Source organism: Gossypium arboreum, chromosome 11, assembly GCF_025698485.1.
Source record: "Gossypium arboreum isolate Shixiya-1 chromosome 11, ASM2569848v2, whole genome shotgun sequence".
Lineage (NCBI taxonomy): Eukaryota > Viridiplantae > Streptophyta > Magnoliopsida > Malvales > Malvaceae > Gossypium > Gossypium arboreum.
In genome coordinates this window covers 133,476,320-133,498,516 of record NC_069080.1, presented here as the reverse complement: position 1 = coordinate 133,498,516, position 22,197 = coordinate 133,476,320, and the positions used below count along the sequence as shown (strand labels likewise).

At 31.0% G+C, this 22,197-nt stretch overlaps 3 protein-coding genes and 1 long non-coding RNA gene across 6 annotated transcripts; 1 reads left to right on the top strand and 3 right to left on the bottom strand.

Annotated features, from left to right (window-relative positions):
- Positions 1-2,365: 2,365 nt before the first annotated feature.
- On the bottom strand, positions 2,366-5,256 carry LOC108473414 (uncharacterized). Its single transcript, XR_001869748.2, has 3 exons — positions 5,022-5,256; positions 4,076-4,156; positions 2,366-2,854 (listed from the first exon to the last, which is right to left on the bottom strand). It is a non-coding gene; the product is annotated as an uncharacterized LOC108473414 (long non-coding RNA).
- A 1,597-nt stretch (positions 5,257-6,853) lies between these two features.
- LOC108473413 (probable prolyl 4-hydroxylase 7) lies at positions 6,854-10,480 on the top strand. 3 transcript variants are annotated; one of them, XR_008273885.1, is made up of 6 exons: positions 6,854-7,332; positions 7,627-7,673; positions 8,378-9,301; positions 9,378-9,435; positions 9,508-10,189; positions 10,306-10,480. XR_008273885.1 is itself a non-coding variant. In XM_017774951.2 (4 exons), exons 2-4 carry the CDS (start codon positions 9,144-9,146, stop codon positions 9,622-9,624), a joined length of 333 nt encoding a protein of 110 aa, XP_017630440.1. In that variant the 5' UTR covers positions 6,875-7,332; positions 7,627-9,143; the 3' UTR covers positions 9,625-9,811. The 3 variants fall into 3 exon arrangements, 1 of the variants encoding a protein (XP_017630440.1); XR_001869746.2 differs by having other exon boundaries at positions 6,855-7,332; positions 8,454-9,301; XM_017774951.2 differs by lacking the exon at positions 10,306-10,480 and having other exon boundaries at positions 6,875-7,332; positions 7,627-9,301; positions 9,508-9,811.
- An 803-nt stretch (positions 10,481-11,283) lies between these two features.
- On the bottom strand, positions 11,284-12,330 carry LOC128283987 (TMV resistance protein N-like). Its single transcript, XM_053021435.1, has 2 exons — positions 11,686-12,330; positions 11,284-11,454 (listed from the first exon to the last, which is right to left on the bottom strand). Exons 1-2 carry the CDS (start codon positions 12,328-12,330, stop codon positions 11,284-11,286), a joined length of 816 nt encoding a protein of 271 aa, XP_052877395.1.
- Positions 12,331-14,866: 2,536 nt separating this feature from the next.
- LOC108473411 (disease resistance protein RUN1-like) lies at positions 14,867-21,477 on the bottom strand. The gene is made up of 7 exons (XM_053021434.1): positions 20,721-21,477; positions 19,384-20,482; positions 19,086-19,108; positions 18,441-18,681; positions 17,276-18,304; positions 16,470-17,185; positions 14,867-15,317 (listed from the first exon to the last, which is right to left on the bottom strand). The coding sequence occupies exons 1-6, from the start codon at positions 21,206-21,208 to the stop codon at positions 16,475-16,477; spliced, it is 3,591 nt and encodes a 1,196-aa protein (XP_052877394.1). The 5' UTR covers positions 21,209-21,477; the 3' UTR covers positions 14,867-15,317; positions 16,470-16,474.
- Between the last annotated feature and the right edge of the window lie 720 nt (positions 21,478-22,197).

The following is a 22,197-nucleotide window of genomic DNA, read 5'->3' as shown; positions in this document are numbered from 1 at the left end:
CCCGGCCCGGTCCGGCTCGAAATATGAGCTTAAAATTTTGTTTAAGCCCGTCTCGAAATAAAATTACTAAGCCCGAGCCCGGCCCATATTAAATTTTTTTTCTTATTTCATTAAATAAAAAAATTTAAAAATATAATAAATTAAATATATTTAAAAACATAAAAACAAATATTAAAACAAATAAAAATAATACTAAAACAATTCTTAAAACAATACACAAATAAACAATATAATAAAAAATAGTTATATTAAAAATTTAAAATAATTAAAAATAAATAAAAATATATTAATATATAATTCGGCCGGGCCGAACCGGGCTCGAGCCAAAAAACTCTTACCTGAGGCCCGGCCCATTTTCTAAACCGGCCTCGTTTTTTTCCTAAGCCCATTTTTTGGGCCTATATTTTTACCCAAACCCTCCCATTTTTCGGGTAGGCCTTCGGGCAAGGTCGGGCCGCCTGGCCCATGATCAGCTCTATCACAAACCCAAATCAATTTTCTTCCGCTGATAATAAATAATTCATAATGAATTTTCTGCCCTCTAATTTTAGAAGAAAAAAAAATTATTTTAGCCTTTTATTTAATGTTTTTATTTCTTTTAATTCTTAAATTTGTATTTTTTGTCAAATCACTCTAAAATTGATGGAAAAATTAATATTTATTCACTTTGCTGATGTGGCATACCATGGATTGTCATGCGGATGACATGTCAGTATTTAATTAATTTTTAATTTTTAAAAATATTTTTATAATTTTTAATATTTTTAATTTTAAAAATATTTTTTAAATTTTAAAACATTAATTACATGATTATATGTCATCCATGTGGCAATCTACATGTATACTATATCAATAAAGTTAAAAAAACAAGTTGAAAACTTAAAAAAGACAAAAAATTAAATAAATAACTAAAATAATTTTTTATAAAATTTGAGGTTTAAATAAATCATTTGGCCTGTTGGTCCAGCAAGGATAGATCAACCTACAGAATGGATGAGGACTAAGCCTTGCATGGTTTTTTGTTTTTTATTTATATTGTTTTTTCTTTTTAGATGGCCCCAGCCCTAAAATGGAAATTTTCCTTTTAGGGCCCTTAAAATTTTAAATTTGTAATGGTAAAATTATATTTTGGCTCTCCTAAAATTGATAAAAATTTAATTTAATTCTTTACAAATTATAAATATATAAACTATTAAAATGATAAATTTGTATTTTTACTATCATAAAAATACAATTTAATTTTGACCCCCTCAAAATTTTCTTGACTTTGCCCCTGCCTATATTAGGCCCTGGGATAGGGAGTTAGAAGATCATCTTATTCATTTCTTTCTCGATTTTGCATGGATGCAATGACGAAGCCATGTAGAAGCCCAGGGGCCATGGCCCTCCAAAATTTAATTTTTTTTAAAAATTTAATCCTTTGTAAAAATACTATGACCCTTCCAAAAATATAAGTAGGTCCCCTAAGGCTTAAGATTTTTGTAATTTTCCCCTTTGTATATATATTATAACCCTCCTAAAGATATAAGTAAGCCCTCTAATATTTTTATAGTATTAAATATAATATTAAAAATTTATTCTTGATATTACAAAAAAGATTAATCTATATCACTAGTATATTAACTTATCTCAAATTGAGAATTTTTTCTTGATATTACAGAAAACACAACCGTTGAAAATCTTACTCATTTCAACCAAAATCATATCTCTAAACCCTAGACATGAACAAAAATGAATTTATTAATTTTTTTTAAAAATATTGGATATGAATGAGTCTCTCACGAAAAAGATCTTCCAATGAATTAAAAGAGCAGACTCTTTATATTCATATTTGAATAAGTGTTAAAATAAATGTCTAAACATAAATACTTTACAAAAAATATATAAACTTAGGAATTGGAGTAATATTATTTGTACTACAAACCATGAAATTTAAATGATACTTTCTCCATTTGTTAGCCAGTAAAATATTTTATGAAAATAATTTCTGAAAAATAATTTACTTTTCTAAAATAATTTACTTTTCTAGTGTTTAAATGAATTGTGTAAAATACTTTACATTTGTTTGCAGATTTTCGAAAATATTTTACGGAAAAAGCTGTATTTACATATATTAATAAATATATATATATATATAAATTTATATTTTAAATTATTTTATATATATTGCAATGATTTATTTATAAATAAATAAATCAAATTAAATATATCAATTACATGATTTAATTGTTCAAGATTGGCAATCATCCTGTAAGATTCATTCACATCACATGTAAATTATAAAAACTAATCATCATATTTGTAGTTAAATAACCAAGTAGCAACAACTCGTCTAGTAACGTATTGAAGCCAAACAATATATAAATTATGCAGAAAAATATCTAATCTGAAATGAAAATGCACTTTCATCCACATAAAAGTGGATCATAAAAATCCCAATACAAAATGAAAGATAAGGATGATGTTTGCAGTTTTAACCGTATCCTCAGGCATTCCAGTGCCATTGTAGATCCAACAAATGCCAAAAAGTGAAAAGTTTAGTACATGAGCCGCTCCTTTCAGAACAAAGATTTAAGGATCAAGCAATACCTACTAAAGGAATCATACAAAGATGGCTCTACCCGCAAATGACTAACACTTATCTCTATCCTCATTGCTCGTCATTTCACTTTCCCTTCTTCTTGCCCTTTTCAAATACCGAAATTGTTACAATGGCAGAAAGGAACCGGAGAAAAAAATTCATGATGCAACTAGATCAGGTGTTTCAGCCTCAATTGATAACCAAGCGTTATGTACTTTGCCCATCCAATTATCCAACAGCTGCAATGACCAGACTTGTAAACGCCAAAGAAGCCTGCATGTATCCAAGTGATTGGTGTCAACCAGTCCGAAAATATAGAAAATTGAAACACCAAACATAGTACTTAATACCAATGCACAACAGTTGAATTTCTACGACTGCCTGCCTATAGAAAGAATCTATTTGATTTGCAGTAACAAGCCAAAGAAAACTGCAAAAAATAAAAATTATCCAACAAATTGTTCAAATACCATATGCATCCAACAAACTGCAAAAAACTGATTATAACAATGAAACTATAATCAATAAATGCAAAAAGAAATGATACATGAGAAAAGTATAGACTATCCTATGTTACTAAGACTCGAACATGAGTGTAGGATACGAATATGTTTCTAACACGAGTAAGTTCAATTTTTTCTAAGTTTTTCTGTGTACTTGGAGGGCTCTAAAGAAAAAATTAAATAGTGGGAACGACATACTATTACCAAGTTACAATTCCAACATTATCAAACATCAATTTCATATATACATATATATATTTATAAGCTACATGCAAACAAGAGAAGCTTATCAAATTTTGAAAATATCCATTAAGCAATAAGAAGCACGCACATAAAACATGCCCAAAACCAAGAACTGCCCTTAAACAACCTCAAAATAAGCACTAAATAATCTCAAAACATTAAAGAACAATCCGTTTACAGAACATATTTAGCACACCTTCCAAGTAATGAGACTATCAATCAAATATTCTCTCTCACACATACGCAGATATATAGCATAAAAATTCCACATACATATATAGTACACAATAACCTGAAAAGCCTTAAAACCATACAAGCAATAAAAGTGAACAGATAGAAGGCTTGATCACTCAAACTCATCTTTTGAGTTGGAATAAAAACTCATCCTTTGAGAAGGGAAAAAAAGAAAAAGAAAAAGAAACTACAACATAAGACTCCCTTTTAAATCAATCCAACACAATAAAAAATAAGAATGTATTCATGTAATTGCAATAGCATGAAAAGAAATGCAAAACGAAAAGAGACTCTTAATAGCAGGCACTTTTCAGTCATTAAACCTCCACATACATTAACATGAGTATCATAAACGAGGCCTATGAACCTTATCTTTGTGCAATTAAAAGTATATTTTCTTAATCAAGACTGCATCGATATATTTTCTTAATCAAGGCTGCATCGATCATCTCCATAACAATTGGACCAGCTGCAATATATAGTGAATTTAAGAAACTTATAAATAGGTGCTTACAATTGGATGAGCAAGGAGTTCTCCAAAGTTGTAGATGTTATCTCCCAAAAGAGCAGAAATGGACAGATCAAATGCCAAATCCTATATCAAAAGAGTTCAAATAAAATTAAATGAAATGAAGTCACTGGACAAATATATTCCTCGCAATTTCTTTAGTTCATTTACTTCCATCAATTTTATGACTGGGTTGTAAGGGGCTGGAAAACAGAATATTTAAGCACATCAGCCATCAGACTTCGGAGGCACTGCTGTTAGATGAATAGGTTGATAAAACCATAAGATTCAAATGCTTCCATTCAACTAATACAAATAAACTCACCGATTCTACAGAATAGCAAGGAACCATAAGAACAACTCCGATCAAGAACTTTTGCTCCCGTCAATCCAAGAACACAGAATTTAAAAAACTGGATGAAGGAGGAACCGAAAAAGGTCATTGACCAAACTATTTGTGAATGCAACTAAAGCCCAGTAAGAATCTCAGATGTTCCTATTCAACAGGGAGACAATTAAATCCTTGAACAACTTAAAAAATCATCATTTTGACAACATCGAGCAAAAACATTAGCACTAACAGAATTGGTTTCATGCTTAAGTCCCGTAAAAACCCTTACAATACTCTCTTCCCAAATACAGAGGCATGAAACACACAGATCATCAATCAAATCCAAGAAAAAGTCGTCACAATCACAAAAAAACCGATTTAAATATGGTAAGACATAAGATTATTATAGCACTGAAACAAAACGAGGATCTTTCATAACGTTTTACATTGTGGAACTAACGTAATTCACAAACCTTAAACCTATCAATTCAGGGCGGAAAAAGAAGAAAAAAAAGGAGGTGAAATTGAGGGAAAATATCGCTGAGAGAGCCAGAGAAAAATGAACAACAAAAGAATGATTAGAATTAGAAAATGGTGTAGAAAATATAAAGAGGGTTTTACCTGGATGAAGGAGGAACCGGAAAAGGTCCTTGACCAAACTATTGTCAATGGCACTGATTTGCAACCCAAGGGGAAGGGGGAGGGGGAGAAGAAGCTTCATTTTCAGGAAAATGTCTTACCGATTTCAAAAGGGTAAGATATTTTCCTAAAAAAACACTTTATTTTTCCGTGTTTTGTAAAATATTTTACGGTAGGAAATTGTTTTCAGCCATCCAAATATCAAAAAAGCCTGAAAACCTTTTACAGAAAACCTTTTACATGTTACCAAACAGAATTAAACCTATTTAAGTACTAGAAAGGTCTTATTTTTAATTTTCTAAATAGATAAAAACAATTTTGACCGATTAAATTGAATACATAAATTTGTCTCAAATAAAAATAAAATGATTTTTAACTCGGTCCAAATTATGATCTGATCTTTATTAAAGGATTTCACCTTATTGTTACTGTTTTGTCACGGAAATTATCTATTTTTCTTTACATTTCTATCTCAAGTTAATTATATTTATTTCAACCTACAAATAAAATATAGATGTAAGTGTATATATAATGAAAATAAAATTTTAATAAAAAATGAAACTACACATTTAGGTTATGTAAAAGGAATGAATTAAGCTACTAAAATTTTAAATGATATATATAAACTATGTTATCAACATTTGTGATATGTACGGAATATGAGCTTATGTTGAATATGAGTAAAAGATTTATAACTTTTTGGTATGTAAGAAGGATCGTAAATAAGTCTAGATTGATCACATTAAATAAAAGATGTGTAAAAAAGTTCATAGGCCAAGACTGGTTAAGTAGTTTACCACACACTATAGGAAAATAGGGATTTAGCGGCGTTTTATAAAAAAAGCCACAAATAGCGGCGTTTTTGGCAAAGCGCCGCTAAAAATAGAGCAATAGCTGCGTTTTTTGCGAAGCGCCGCTAAAAACAGAGCAATAGTAACGTTTTTAGCAAAGCGCCGCTAAAAAATAGAGCAATAGCGGCGTTTTTGACAAAGCGCCGCTAAAAGTCATATAACCCTAAAACCTTAAACACCCAAAAAAAAAAATCATAGACACTAGTCTATATAACTCTTAAAACCCTAAACCCAAAAAACCCTAAACCCTAATCTATAATCTCTAAAACCCTAAACCCCCAAAACATCATATGGATGTTGATATGTATATAAATAGATATTAATGTAAAAGCTTATGTTCATAATAAATTACGAAAGCAATACTTAATATTGATTAAATTTATTTTTAGGTTTAGGGTTTAATATTTAAGATTTAAGGTCTATAATTTAGAGTTTTATGGTTTAAGGTTTAATGGCCATGGGTAATATGTTAATCTCAAGTGAATCATATTCAATTAAATCCTAAACCCTATAATTAATATATATTTAGGGGCATAAGTAGGGGGTTGAAAGGGTCTTTGCCTTTCTAAAATGAAAAATTGTCTGTTTTGATTTTTTGAAATTTTAAAAGGTAAAATTACACTTCATCCCTTTGAATAATAGAAATTTTTTTATTTAATCGTTTCAAAATTATAAAATATATGCTAAACTTTAATCGTTTAAAGTTTAGATGATAAGGGGTAAGGGTTAGAGGTTAAGGGGTAAAAGTTTAGGGTTTATGTTTTATGACTTAATGTTAAGGGTTTAGATTAATGCTTTTATTTTCAAAAATATTTAATTTAAACTATTTGATATATTTAAATATCAAATTTTAAAAAATATTGATAAATAAATAAAAACATTGATAATAAATAAAAATGAAATATAAAAAATATATATATAAAATTGAGATTAGTACCGTTTTTATAAAAAAAAGACGCAAAAGATAAGCAATTGCGGCGTTTTTTATAAAAACGCCTTACTTTAAAAAAAAAATGGCGCTTTTTTTTCCAAATTCCCCCTTCCTTCGAAACCCTAAATTTTCCCCTAAAATTGGAATACTCAAAACCCCCTTTTCACACACACCGTTTTCATCGGTTTACCTTGGAACCCATACGATCCCTTCCCCTTTCCCTTTCCCTTTCCCTTTGGTTTTGAAAAAACCCAATTCTTATATTCATTATTCTGTTCTTAATTTCGGTTTTGATTTTTCTATGTTCTTTCTTCAAATTTTTAGACTCTCTGCAAAATTTGAAGGACCTGCCTCTGGGCTCTGTACTTAAATCCTAGTCTAAAGACATGCAAGCAAGAATGCAGATTTTTGTTCAAACAGATTCAAACAATTAAAGATACAATGGATTTGTACTGCAGAATGCGGATTCAAGACATGCAACTTGCAAGCAAGAATCAAGAGTATTTTTCAGGTACTTACTTGGAGTTTACGGTCTTTGCCTCTATCGATTTGGTCTTTGCCTCTTTGGAGTTTACGGTCTCTAAACTCTAAACCGAAATATGATTGCTTTTAAGTTTCTTTTTTTTTTGTATGATTTAGATGGAATTATATAGTGGGGTGAAGTGAAAAACAAAAAAGATTGGAACTTTGAGAATGTTGCTTGAATTGTCCTTTATTTGCTGTGTTTTTTTTTGTAATTACATATATCCTAAACTCGATCTTGTGAACATGAAGACTGATTTCCTTAACCGAAATGTCAATGAAGGATTCAGTGGAGGTGAAAGGAAGCGCAATGAGATTTTGCAGCTTGCGGTAATATGATATAATGTCTTCTGTAATTCATTGTGGAATTGTTTTGTCCTCATTTGATAGTTGCAATGGAATATTCTTGTTTGAACTTAGAATTGCTGTTCATGGCTTACATGCTATTGTAGGAGCTATTACTATACACTATTTTAATATTTCAGCTTTATTAATAATTTTTAGATATGGATGGATGGCTAGGATTATAAGTTTTCCTTAGAGTTTTAATACAGGGCTAGGATTGAAGTCTGGAATCCTAGTATAAATTGGCTGTAAATTAGATTTACAGCCACCTTATTGTTTTCTTTTAATTAATAGACTTAAGAAATTAGAGGTTTTCAACCCTACGGTCTCCCCCCCCAGAAATTAGAGCTTTTAGAATCAATTGCAGCATGTAAGTTGCAGCCTTTTGTCAACTAACTAAATAATGATGATTGAATTTTTTTAGCTAAAGAATGACCAATAACTTAATAGACTAGTCCTGTTTTAGAAGGTAGAACTTGCTCTTTCTCTGTATATCTGTATTGTAATAGTCATATGGGCTCTTTTGAGTTTGGCAGCAACTAATTGAACTTGGATGGGGCATTTTCATCATTACATGAGCAAAGTTATTTTTGACTTGTACAATACCATTATAACAGCCATGAACTGGAATTACATGTGATATTAGTAACTTGTACCAGCCCTTAAGGCTTCGACTTTACTTAAAACAGGAATTACATGTGATCTTTGGCAATTTTGCCCAGTAGAATTAAGCTAATTTTATGGTTCTAGCTTTAATTAATGCAGGACTGAGCAATACTTCCTTTACAGGTCAGTTTCCTGTTTCTCTGTCATGGATGGATATATTTATTGGAATATGGGACTAAGTAACTTAATACAAAGATGTTATGCCTTATATCATTTAGGTGTCAACTTTATTTTAACAGATGTTATGCCTTATATGATGCTATATGAGACAAATATATTCCATAGTTTTTCTTATCCTTCTGTTTTTGTGCCGTTATACTCTCTAATCACATGATTTCCCTAAGCCAACCCCGTCAATAATGATTGATTGCTGATGTAACAATGTTTGATTGCTAATCACATGATTTTCACTTTTGTTTTCTCTTCAAAGTCTGCCGTTAAGTTTACAGTGAGCCAGTTGACTGCATTTCTTTTTTCATTTTTTACAACTTTTTCTGACCAACAATTTATTTGTTACATATATGTTTTATTTTATTTTAATCGTTAGTTGTATGTCACTTCTAGGATAAGCCAAAATAAAGTGAAGAACTTATTGTTTCCAATTAAAATTTTCTGACATCTGCCAGAAATTTTATGAAGCTTTCTTACGGAAACATTAAATATTTTGGCAGCCGCCAATTAAATTCACTCTTAAATGGAAGATATTTGAAAAAAAGAAAACAAGCAAGCAAACAAACAGATTAATTCTTTTGCGAATATTGGATCCAAAAAAATAGAATTTCTTTTCTCATGGAGTACCGGTATTTTCTCGGATTCTTTCTTCTTCTTTTGATCAATTTTACTTTGGTTTCGGCTGAGATTAATGGATCGGTGCTTAAAATGAGAGGAGGAACTTCTTCTGTTCAATTTGATCCCACTTCTGTTACTCAACTCTCATGGCGCCCCAGGTAACTTCAAATTCCAATCCTTTTTGCAGTTCAGCTTATTCAAAACTTTAAAATTTACGATTTTTTTTTCTTGAAGGGCTTTTATTTACAATGGATTTTTATCAAGTGAGGAATGTGATCACCTTATTTTTCTGGTAAGCAACCATTTTTCTCTTTTGTTGTTGAAGAATTTCAACATATAAAAAAAGAAATTGTATTAATTTCAGGCTAAGGATAAGTTAGAGAAGTCAATGGTGGCAGATGATGTATCAGGCCAGAGTATTGAAAGTGAAGTTCGAACCAGCTCCGGCATGTTTCTTGAGAAAGCTCTAGTATATAAATGAATTGTCTTTCATTCCTTTTTTTAGCTTAAAGCTGTGAAATTACTAGAATTTATGTTAATTTAAGAGAGGAATGCTGAATTTATGAGTCGAATTGTTGAATTTAGAAGTAAAATGAATTGATCTATTATCCATATGATCTTGTTTTTATGTAATTTTATGCAATCTTATTCTTGCTTTGTTTAAGAAAGGATGAAGCATCTGGCTGTTTATAATTATGTCATTGTATCAGTACTTTCATGCTTTTTTTCCCTTCTGTGGGATACTGATCATAGCTGTTTGAGATTGTTCTATTTTTGAGAACATGTATTTGATATAGACTGACTATATGAACTGAAATTTGCGTGGTGCTTGTCAGATTTTATTCACTTGAATGGTACATCATTTGATATTTGGTCTTACGGAGTTATTCTCTTTGTTCTCATGGCCTTTTGATGAGCCAAGCCTTATAGGCTTGTATAAGAAAGTAAGTACCCTCCAGGTTTGGCCAGTCTTGCTGTCCATCATGGTTTTCATCTGGTGCTAGGAATTTGATTAAGCGTATTCTTGATCCAAAAACCCTCTTACCGTAAGTTTCAAATTCAATTCATCCTATGAAAATTTGTGATTACATGCAATTTTTGATCACAATATAAGCTTTAGCACATGCATTTTGGTTGAAATTCTGCATGTTCTTTTTTGCAGCGTATAACTATTCCTGAAATTCTACAAGATGAATGGTTCAAGAAAGGGTACAAGCCACTAAAATTTGAGCAAGATGAGGATGTAAATCTTGATGATAATATCTTATATTTTACATGGTTATGATATCTTTATATTTAATCTAATTTTTATTATTTATTTTAGTTTTGATTATAAATTTTTATTTTTATTTTAATATTTTTAGTTAAAATTTTAATAGAAAATTTTATTCTTCGCTATATTTTGATAATGAATTTTAATTTTTTTATATTTTCATGATTTTTATAATATTTTATTTTTTTTTAAATTTTATTACCTTTAGCGGCGTTTTTTTAAATAAACGCCGCAAACTTTAGTGGCGTCATCTATAGCGGCGTTTTTTGCGGCGCTTGTAAAAACGCCACAAATAGTTTTAGCGGCACTTAAAAGCGCCGCTAAAGACCTTAAAAAACGCCGCTAAAAGTCAATTTTGCTGCAGTGACAGTTAATGCTTCTTACCTGATTGGCCCATTATAAAATTGAAAAAATTTTGCATCAATTTTGGTTGCAACCCTTCTTCCTCCGCTTCCTCGGAGATATTACGTTCTTGTTTTATGTCAGAAGTGCTACCTACTGATCCATCGTTGTGAGCAAAGTGTTGGTGGATGTGTTCAAAATTTGGTGAAGATTGAGTGATATGGCATTGCAACTCTTTTATTTCTTCCAAATCTTTCTCATACGCTATTCTAACACCACACTTCTTCACCTTAAGGCTATGACCATTGAAAAACACATGAAGCCCATCACGTTTATGATCTAAGCAATCTGTTGTCTGTAAATTATTGGTTTCACAGCCACCATATTTATCCTTCAAGGAAAATGGATATACTTTATCACGCGACCAATAACGAAGAAAAATGTGATCTTTCATTATGGGCTTGTTGAATCGTTTACCCACCAACTAGCCTCTCCTCTCAATGTGTCGAGGATTTCTACCATACATTAACGCTCTGCAGTCGATAAAGCCCACATCCTTTGAAGCATCATTATTGACAAAAATGCAGCAACAAGCAACTCCAATCCATTCACTATCCTCTTGAAGGTTGATAGGTAAGGGAATCTTAATAAAGGAGTCACCTTTTTGTTGGCTAAACCATTCTGGGATTTCACTTCCTGGCATGATAATATCAAACATTTTTCTTGAATTTGCAAATGCCCAAAATAAATCACAAGTCGTTTGGTAACTAAAACCATAAATTCTCAAGTATGAGATTTTATAAGGGAGAAAAAGAGAGATTAATCGACCTTAAGATGTTTTCTCAGCAGTGTTAATGCATTCATATTCTCAACCAATTTGAAGCAGTTAAAGGCTTTAATAGCAGCCGAATCCACTAAATTGCATACTTTTGATGGACTTGCAACTACTTCAAGTGAAGAACAACCCTCTAGCCACACATCTTCTATACTTGTTGGTAGCTCAGGCAACGAGTTAAGCTTCATGCAATTTGATAATGCAATCAATTTAAGCTTGGAAAGTTGAGTCAGAGCCAAAGGAACGGTGATGAAATTGTTATCGTTAAGATAAAGCCATTTCAAAGAGGATAGACCATGAATATCTGCTTCACCAAGAGTGCACATGTTGCAATTTGACAATATAAGAACTTCAAGCTTGGAGAGTCGTGTAAGAGATGCAGGTATACTGACGAAATTGTTACCACTAAGATCAAGTTCTTTCAAAAAGGATAGACCAGAAACATCACGGGGAATATCTCCTTCACAAAGATTGCAGTCCCTTAGTTTTAGCTCTCTTAATGAACTCAAACCTGAAAATGAAGGTAACATCGGAGCAATGGAATTTGTCCTTCCTCTTTTGCATCCATTGAAAGACAGAACTTTAAGATTTTTAAATTGAAAAATGAAGGATGGTGGTTCGGTTATGGCTGTTTCAGTCAAGTCGAGCTCTTCCAAAAACTTTTCATGCTGCAAATTCTCCGATAAATTTTCAACTCTATAACAACCAGAAAGATCTAGAGTTTTTAGACGTTTCATTTTTCCTATCAATCTCCGGAAACCTTACAAGACTTGAGCAACCCGAAAGAATTAATGTTTCAAGATATTCCATTCTAATTATGGTCGGAAAACTCCTAAGACTTTTGCAATCTTTTAAATTCAAAACTTTAAGGTTCTTAAGTACTGCGATTGATGGATGAACATCTACTAATTTGGTACAACCTTTCAATGTTAGAACTTCAAGATTTGATGCCGTTATGAAGTCTGGTGTCTTGATCAGGTTTTGGAACCCTTCAAGGTCCATCATTTTCAACTTACACAGGAGCTGTTGAAGATCACAATAAATTAGAAACAAATGAGAAAACATAATAATGCTTATTTTTTTGTTTTTTTACCTTAATCAAAGTTTAATCATTTATATTAAAATAAGCTAAAATACAAGGATGAGATGAATTACTTCCATAGTTGTTGAATGCGACTATATGGTAAAAGAAGTGCAACAAGGTTGTCCAGTTGGAAGCTTGAAGGCAACGATCTTAAAGGGCATCCTTTCTAATCTAAAAGCCGTAACTCATTAGAAAGAAATTTAAGATAATCACAATTTGATAGGCAAAGCACTTTGAGCAATCTCAATTTTTTCATTTTTGAGAAAGCATCGGCTCTCAAATTGAGCATCTTGCTTGATTCCCTAATAATCATAAATAAAACAAAATGAAAATGAGCTTCACAATATACAAAACATTCATATCTAAAAGTTATGTTATAATCTAATTCATTGATATGCTATTAATATTTCAAAAGACATACATTTATAAATTTCAGAATTAAACATTGAAATATTGAGTGTTAAAGATTTTGTTATAATTTTTATCATATTTAAAATATAAAATAATTATTTACAATACACATAAATATAAATTTATGTCTTCTTACCTTTTATTATCGATGATTATACCTTCAATTATTTCTGTACCCTAAGAAAAATCAAGAATAGAAAATAAGAAAATAAAATAAATGGTGTATAATGTAGAATAAAATTTTTAAAACTTACATTTTATTTAGCCTTATTATATTCTAAATATAATAAATAAAGCATTTTAAATGAAGTAAAACAATTTCTACAAATATTATGCTCTAAAGAGGGTAATGCAATGAAATTAAATATTTATTTCTACAAATCTTTTTAATATTTGTAAACAAACTACAAAATGGAGCAATTTAAATACTAAAGAAGCAGGCACTGAATCACACCTAAACACATTGCAGGCATCCAATGGTATATTCTCTTATTATTCCCTTTTTCATAAAGTACTTATTTTTAACATTATGTTTGGCTTTCATATATATAATCTTCCAAATAGATAAAATTTTTTTTTTAATTTTAACAGATTAAATAGGACACATATCACATTTACTTTACAAGAAAAAATTGTTTGAGACTGTAATTCCACATTATCTCTATCTCTTTTTGATAAAATAAAAAAAAAATTAGATTTTTCCTCATTGGAAGTCACACGCATGGATTTGCCTTTTGATGGACTTGGAGGTGCAACTACTTCAAGCGAAGCACAACCATCTATCTTCACATTCATTATGGTTGCTAGAAGCTCAGGCAATGATTCAAGCTCCCTACAATTTGAAAATCTAAGAAATAGAAGCTTGGAAAGTCGAGTAAGAGACACAGGTATGCTAATGAAATTGTTACCACTAAGATCAAGTTCTTTCAAAGAGGAACGACAAGAAATGTCACTAGGAATATCTCCTTCCCTAATATTGAAGGATGGTGGTTCTGTTATGGTTGTTTCACTCAAGTCAAGCTCTTCCAAAAATTCTACTTGTTGCAAACTCTGGAAATTTTTTTAACTTTATAACAACCAGAAAGATGAAGAGTTTTTAGACGTTTCATTTTCCCATCAATCTCTGGAAACCTTGCAAGATTTGAGTAACCCGAAAAAATTAATGTTTCAAGAGATTCCGTTCCAATTGTTTCTCACTGTTTACAATTATTTCTGGCTCAGGTTTGTTCTCTTTTGCATCGAAAATTAACCTCTGATTCTTTTATAATTTAAAATTGTTGACTTCTTTATGTCAGGTGTTTTGCTCTCAAATATGCTGCCTGCCCTGTGATGTGTGTAGATCAGGTAATTTACTAGAGGCAGAAAGTTTGGAAATGAAAATCGCACTTAAATTAGTTTCTGATGGGATTAGGTTCTCATGCAAAGTTGTATTTGTTGCTTAGGATCGCATCTGTATTTCATTTTCCCAACATTTTCTTCCACTTAGCTTGGTAATGTGGTTATTTCAATGTTTGCATATTATCACGGCGAAACTAGATGGAGGTCCAGGGAGGAGAGATCAACCTGAAGGAATGGATGGCGAATAAATCTTGCACAGTATGATTGATTTTGTTGGGGTTTTGACAGTAGTAAAAGAAGATAACAAGACAGAGAACAAAAGAGGATTGATTTTGTTGGGGTTTTGACAGTAGCAAAAGAAGATAACAAGACAGAGAGCAAAAGAGCAAGAAGCTTGATATAGTTTAGTTGCTCACAAACTGCAGTAAGAAAGCAATCTATTTTACAAAACTGATATGCTTGCTCATTCAATATGAAAATAATCCCACTAATCAGCATTGGGACAATTAAAAACATGGCTTGTATGTATGAATAAGCAGACTTATCAGCTCAATCAGCACCTAAGCATATCGATACATCAACAGCTAAGTTCATTTTCAACCAAATTAAATTACTGTTAGAGTTAGCCTGCATGCAGCACAAGCAGCACCAAGGTGCAGAGAAGCAAAAAATTCAAAAAAGTTTATTTAAAATACTATAATTTACATTACATGTAAAAAAAAAAAAAGAAAGCTAATTAAGTAATAACATTACCTATTTCTCAAAATCCTAATTCTCTAAATTAATCCGAGCCTATAATTGCTGAAGTGTCCGCTTTCATTCCAACTTGATGACTTTTGTTGGTCCCTCACTAGCATGATTCTTTGAGCAAACTTTCATACTTCTATTAGCCTAAGGGACAAACATAAAACATCAAGGTTATTCTCGCTGCATAGAGATCGTTGCATTGAGATCATCTATATCACTAGGCATTGTATAAAACTGTGACTCCACTTTATTCCTATCACCTCCTAATAGGAGAATAACAAATCAGAATTTTTTCTTGATTTTCAACTTTTCCTCCTAAAAAATTTAAATTCAACTAAAAATACTAAAAATTGATTTATCATTCTTTTATTGAAAAAGTAAAAGATGACATAAAATCACAATTTTATATAATCTTTTCTCTATCATATAATCTTTTCTCTATCACTAGTATATTAACTTACCTCAAATCAAGAAAATTTTGTTAATATCACAAAAAAAAAAAAACAACAGTTAAAAATCTTACTCATGTCAATCAAAAATCATATATTTATTTCTCTAAACACTAATATTAGACAAGAACAAAAATTGAGTTTATTGAATTTAAAAAATATATACTGAATATGAATATGTTTCTCACATTGGAAAAGATTTTCCAATTAATTAAAAGAGTATACTTTATATTCATATTTGAGTAATTCTTAAAATAAATGTCTAAATATAAATACTTTACAACTATATATATATATATATATAAACTTAAGAGTTGGAGTAATATTATTTGTACTACAAACCATGAAATTTAAATGATACTTTTATTAAGAGTAATTAAACCTATTTAAATACTATAAATGACTTATTTTAATCTTCTAAATATATAAAAATAATTTTGACTGATTAAATTGAACACATAAGTTAGTGTCAAATAAAAATAAATTGGTTTCTAACTCGATCCAAATTCTAATCTGATCTTTATTAAAGGATTTCACCTTATTGTTACCTGTTTTGTCACGGAAACTATCTATTTTTTCTACATTTCTATCTCAAGTTAATTATATTTATTTCTAACCTACAAATAAAATATAGATGTAAGTGTATATATTATGAAAATAAAATTTTAATAAAAATGAAACTATGATATCAACATTTGTGATATGTACGGAATATGAGCTCCTGTTGAATATGAGTAAAAGATTTATAACTTTGTGGTATGTAAGAAGGATCCTAAGTCTAGATTGATCACATTAAATAAAAGATGTGAAAAAAAGTTAATAGGACAAGATTGGTTAAGTAGTTTACCACAGTTAATGCTTCTTCCCTGATTGGCCCATTATAAAATTGAAAAATTTTTGCAACAGTTTTGGTTGCAGCCCCTCTTCCTCCGCTTCCTCGGAGATATTACGTTCTTGTTTAATGTCAGAAGTGCTACCTACTGATCCATGGTTGTGAGCAGAGTGTTGGTGGATGTGTTCAAAATTTGGTGAAGATTGAGGGGTATGGCACTGCAACTCTTTTATTTCTTCCAAATCTTTCTCATACACTATTCTAACACCACACTTCTTCACCTTAAGGCTATGACCATTGAAATACACATGAAGCCCATCACGTTTATGATCTAAGCAATCTGTTGTCCGTAAATTATTGGTTTCACAGCCACCATATTTATCTTTCAAGGAAAATGGATATAATTTATCACGCGACCAATAACGAAGAAAAATGTGATCTTTCAGTATGGGATAGCTGAATCGTTTACCCACCAACCAGCCTCTCCTCTCAATCAGTCGACGATTTCTACCATACATTAACGCTCCACAGTCGATAAAGCCCACATCCCTTGAAGCATCATTATTGACAAAAATGCAGCAACAAGCAACCCCAATCCATTCACTATCCTCTTGAAGGTTGATAGGTAAGGGAATCTTAATAAAGAAGTCACCTTTTTGTTGGCTAAACCATTCTGGGATTTCACTTCCTGGCATGATAATATCAAACATTTTTCTTGAATTTGCAAATGCCTGCAAAATAAACCACAAGTCGTTTGGTAACTAAACCATAAATTCTCAAGTATGAGATTTTGTAACGGAGAAAAAGAGAGATTAATCGACCTTAAGATGTTTTCTCAGCAGTGTTAATGCATTGATATTCTCAGCCAATTTGAAGCAGTTAAAGGCTCTAATAGCAGCCATATCCACTAAATTGCATACTTTTGATGGACTTGCAACTACTTCAAGTGAAGAACAACCATCTAGCCTCACATCTTCTATACTTGTTGGTAGCTCAGGCAACGAGTTAAGCTTCATGCAATTTGATAATTCAAGCAATTTAAGCTTGGTAAGTTGAGTCAGAGCCAAAGGAACGGTGATGAAATTGTTACCTTTAAGAAAAAGCCATTTCAAAGAGGACAGACCATGAATATCTGCTTCACCAAGAGTGCAAATGTTGCAATTTGACAGTATAAGATCTTCAAGCTTGGAGAGTCGTGTAAGAGATGCAGGTATACTGGTGAAATTGTTACCACTAAGATCAAGTTCTTTCAAAGAGGATAGACCAGAAATATCAGGGGGAATATCTCCTTCACAAAGATTGCGGTCCCTTAGATTTAGCTTTCCTAATGAACTCAAACCTGACAATGAAGGTAACATCGGAGCGATGGAATTTGTCCTTCCTCTTTTGCATCCATTGAAAGACAGAACTTTAAGATTTTTAAATTGAAAAATGAAGGGTGGGGGTTCTGTTATGGCTGTTTCACTAAAGTCGAGCTCTTCCAAAAACTTTGCATGCTGCAAATTCTCTGATAAATTTTCAACTCTATAACAACCGGAAAGATCTAGAGTTTTTAGACGTTTCGTTTTCCTATCAATCTCCGGAAACCTTACAAGACTTGAGCAACCCGAAAGAATTAATGTTTCAAGAGATTCCATTCCAATTATGGTCGGAAGACTCCTAAGACTTTTGCAATCTCTTAAATTCAAAACTTTAAGGCTCTTAAGTACTGCGATTGATGGATGGACATCCACTAATTTGGTACAACCCTTCAATGTTAGAACTTCAAGATTTGATGCCGTTGTGAAGTCTGGTGTCTTGATCAGGTTTTGGGACCCTTCAAGGTTCATCAATTTCAACTTACACAAGAGCTGTTGAAGATCACAATAAATTAGAAACAAATGAGAAAACATAATAAGCTTATTTTTCTTTTTCACCTTAAACAAAGTTTAATCATTTATATTAAAATAAGCTAAAAAAACAAGGATGAGATGAGTTAATTCTTACTCTATTTCCCTTCCATAGTTGTTGAATACGATTATATGGTAAAAGAAGTGCAATAAGGTTGTCCGGTTGGAAGCTTGAAGGCAATGATTTTAAAGGGCATCCTTTCCAATCTAAAAGCCGTAGCTCATTAGAAAGAAATTTGAGATAATCACAATTTGACAGGCAAAGTACTTTGAGCAATCTCAATTTTTTCATTTTTGAAAAGGCATCGACACTCAAGTTGAGCATCTTGCTCGATTCCCTAATAATCATGAATAAAACAAAATGAAAATGAGCTTCACAATATACAAAACCATTCATATCTAAAAGTTATGTTATAATCTAATTCATTGATATACTATTAATATTTCAAAAAGATATACATTTCTCTATTGATTCTTTTGAAAGAGTAATACGCTACAAGATAAATTTCATAATTAAACATTGAAATGTAAGTGTCAAAGGTTTTGCTATAATTTCTTCTTATATTTAAAAATATAAAATAATTATTTACAATACACATAAATATAAGTTTATATATCTTCTTACCTTTTATTATCGATGATTATACTTTCAATCATTTCGTACCCTAAGAAAAATCAAGAATAGAAAATAAGAAAACAAAATAAATGGTGTATAATGTAGAATAAAACTTTTAAAACTTACATTTTATTTAGCATTATTATATTCTAAATATAATAAATAAAGCATTTTAAATGAAGTAAAACAATTTCTACAAATATTATGCTCTAAAGAGGGTAATACAATGAAATCAAATATTTATTTCTACAAATCTTTTAATATTTGTAAACATCAAACATCACTTATCTCAAAGTTACTAAATATCACCTTTTAAGAATAGTTGTATCAACCAATTTGATTAAGCTTTGGATATATATCATATATTGATTTGATATTATATAACAAAATAGAAATAGTATGTAACTTTTGTTAAATGACTTACAGTGTTTTTTGTTAGGACATGATGGACGTCCATTTCCTCCCACAATCTGCAACGTTTTCCAGGTTCATCAACACATTTTTCTTTAACAATTTTTCTTCCCATTTCTTGCAACAAGTTATGCATCCTCAATTCTTTGTGTTCATCGACTTTTATGAGAGATTTTTTAATGAGAACATCAATGCCAATATCTGGAAAAAACTCACAACCATCCAATACTTTGATTACAAAATCTTTCTTCTCCCCATTAAAGAAGCATGCTATATCTAGAAATATATTCTTCTCCGTTTCTTCCAGGCCATCAAAACTAATTCGAAGTTTATCGAGAATTTCTTTATTAGAATCTCTTTTAAGTCTTTCAATTGCACTTCTCCATACAGTAGCATCTCTACCGCACAAAAAGCAACCCAAAATTTCAAGAGCTAAAGGGAGACCATCAGCATATTTTACAACATGGAAAGAAAGCCCAATGAAATCTTCCGGTACTGTAGCACTATGGAAAGCTTTCCGGTTGAAAAGTTGCAGCGCATCTTTGGTATTCAATGTTGTGGAGATATACACGTCATCAACTTGGCAACATCGAAGCAAATGTTCGTCTCTTGTTGTTACAATGATTCTACTCCCTAATCTGAACCAATCATGCCTTCCAGCCAAGTATTTTAAGTGTTGTATGTTATCAACATCATCAAGAACAACAAGAACCTTTTTGCGAGGCAACATATGTCTAATTATATTATTCCCTTCATCAACATTGGAAATTCTGGAGTAGTCATCGTAAAAGATATCTGAAAGAAGACGTTTCTGTAAAGAAACTAGTCCATATTTTTCTGAATCTTCTCGAATATTAGCAATAAAGCTTTTAGCTTCAAAATGAGGTGACAATTCATTATAAGCACGGTTTGCGAGTGTTGTTTTACCGATACCACCCATTCCACAAATCCCTATAATGCGGACATCATTTTCCCCGATGTTTATTTTCAAATATAAACCCTCCAAGCGTTCAGGAATTCCAACCAAGCCACTATCATGAGTAACTGGATATGCCTGACAAAGTTTTGTTGATATCTCCTGAACAATCTCCCTAATAAAGTCTGATTCATGCCTAAAAAAAAAAGAAATTTTAATTTTTTTTTGTATAAATTAAAATTTTGTTGATGTCTTTCAAATGCACTTTCTTTTTCAATGAATTATGAAACATAATATAATTTGGAAGCAAGAATTAAAAAGCAAGATCTGTTGCGGGACCAGAACACAAAATTTGCTCTTTTATTGAAATATGACACTTTTCAATTAAACACATAGGATTGGACTTGTTATTTAAATAGAAAAGAAAGAATTACCTGTTACTTAAATGCCATCCCTTGACTCCAGCCACTAGAATTAAAGCATTTCGCCACCTTTGGATCTTCTCACTTTCTTCTTTGTATCTCTCTTCATGTTTGGCAAAGGCTTCTTTCACTTTCCCTTTTTGATTTCTTAAATCAGATGGATCAACATCGTAAAAAATTGGAAACACTTTATGGCCGTCGTTTTTATGTTGTTTAACAATCTCAGCAAGCTCCTCCAAGCACCAACTTGAAAAGGCATAAGTTTGTGAAAAAACGATTACCGAGCACCATGATTCCTGAATTGCTTTCAAGAGTTCTGGCGCGATCTCTTCGCCGGCCTCCAGCTTTTGATCATCCCTGAAAGTGACGATCCATCTCCTCTTTAAAGCAGCATAGAGATGATCGGTGAAGTTTCTGCGAGTATCTTCGCCTCTAAAACTCAAGAAAACATCATATTTCTTTCTAGAATTGGATGAGGAAGTTGAAGGTAATGACAACATGACGATGTTTGAGAAGAAAAATATATCTCGATGTAGTGTTTAAAATCAGAAAACCGATCGTTCAATACGTCTGAAAGAAACTAGAAACAATAAGAATATGAGAATGAAGAAGGAAAACAGATCAAAATTCCAGGGAAGAGTAAAGGTGGTTTCTAAGCAAATTTTAACCTTTTCGTTTTCCAAATGAATGCGCGTAGGTGTGGAAATTGGGGGGTCATAAATGAGTGATGCATGTGAATCCAAGAAGGTGGGTGTTGATAAAATGGAGCCTACAATAATTGCAAGTCTTCTTTAAGTTTGTGTTTTACTTGCTTTCTCTGTTAACTTTTGAATTTTTTTGGTTAAATCACTCTAAAATATATAGAAAAAATAATATTTATTCACTTTAGACATACGTGTGAATTATCATGATTAGTATTTAATTAATTTTTAAAATTTTAAAAATATTTTTATAATTTTTAATATTTTAAATTTTAAAAATATTTTTATTTTTAATTTAAAAAATAATTAAATGATGTTATTCATGTGCATGTATGCTATATCAATAAACACAAGTTAAAAACCTAAAAACACAAAAGAATTAAATAAATAAATAAAATATTTTTTTATAAAATTTGACGGTAAAATAAATCCTTCAACCTGGAAATCAAGCAAGGAGAGATCAACCTACAGGATGGATGAGGACTAAGCCTTGCATGGTTTTTTGTTTTTATTTTTATTTATATTTTATTTTCTTTTTAGATGGCACTGACTTTTTAAAATGACATTTTCTTTTTAGTGCCCTTAAAATTTTAAATTTGTAATGATAAAATTACACTTTGACTCTCTTAAAAATGATAAAAATTAAATTTAATCCTTTAAAATTATAAATATATAAACTAATAAAATAAAAAATTATATTTTACTATTATAAAAATACAATTTAATTTCAACCCCGTCAAAATTTCCTTTCTTTGCCCTGCCTATATTAGGGCTTGGGGAAGGGAGTT

What these genes read in the sequence shown, in the direction of transcription:
- LOC108473413 (XM_017774951.2), top strand. Translation starts at nt 9,144, where the DNA reads ATGGAGTACCGGTATTTTCTCGGATTCTTTCTTCTTCTTTTGATCAAT. An exon ending in CAACTCTCATGGCGCCCCAG is followed by an intron (nt 9,302 to 9,377) that starts GTAACTTCAAAT and finishes TTTTTCTTGAAG; the next exon opens with GGCTTTTATTTACAATGGAT. An exon ending in GTGATCACCTTATTTTTCTG is followed by an intron (nt 9,436 to 9,507) that starts GTAAGCAACCAT and finishes TATTAATTTCAG; the next exon opens with GCTAAGGATAAGTTAGAGAA.
- LOC128283987 (XM_053021435.1), bottom strand. Translation starts at nt 12,330, where the DNA reads ATGAAACGTCTAAAAACTCTAGATCTTTCTGGTTGTTATAGAGTTGAA. An exon ending in TAGTTGCAAGTCCATCAAAA is followed by an intron (nt 11,455 to 11,685) that starts GTATGCAATTTA and finishes TTATCATGCCAG; the next exon opens with GAAGTGAAATCCCAGAATGG.
- LOC108473411 (XM_053021434.1), bottom strand. Translation starts at nt 21,208, where the DNA reads ATGTTGTCATTACCTTCAACTTCCTCATCCAATTCTAGAAAGAAATAT. An exon ending in GGATGGCATTTAAGTAACAG is followed by an intron (nt 20,483 to 20,720) that starts GTAATTCTTTCT and finishes TTTTTTTTTTAG; the next exon opens with GCATGAATCAGACTTTATTA. An exon ending in TGCTGAGAAAACATCTTAAG is followed by an intron (nt 17,186 to 17,275) that starts GTCGATTAATCT and finishes TTTATTTTGCAG; the next exon opens with GCATTTGCAAATTCAAGAAA.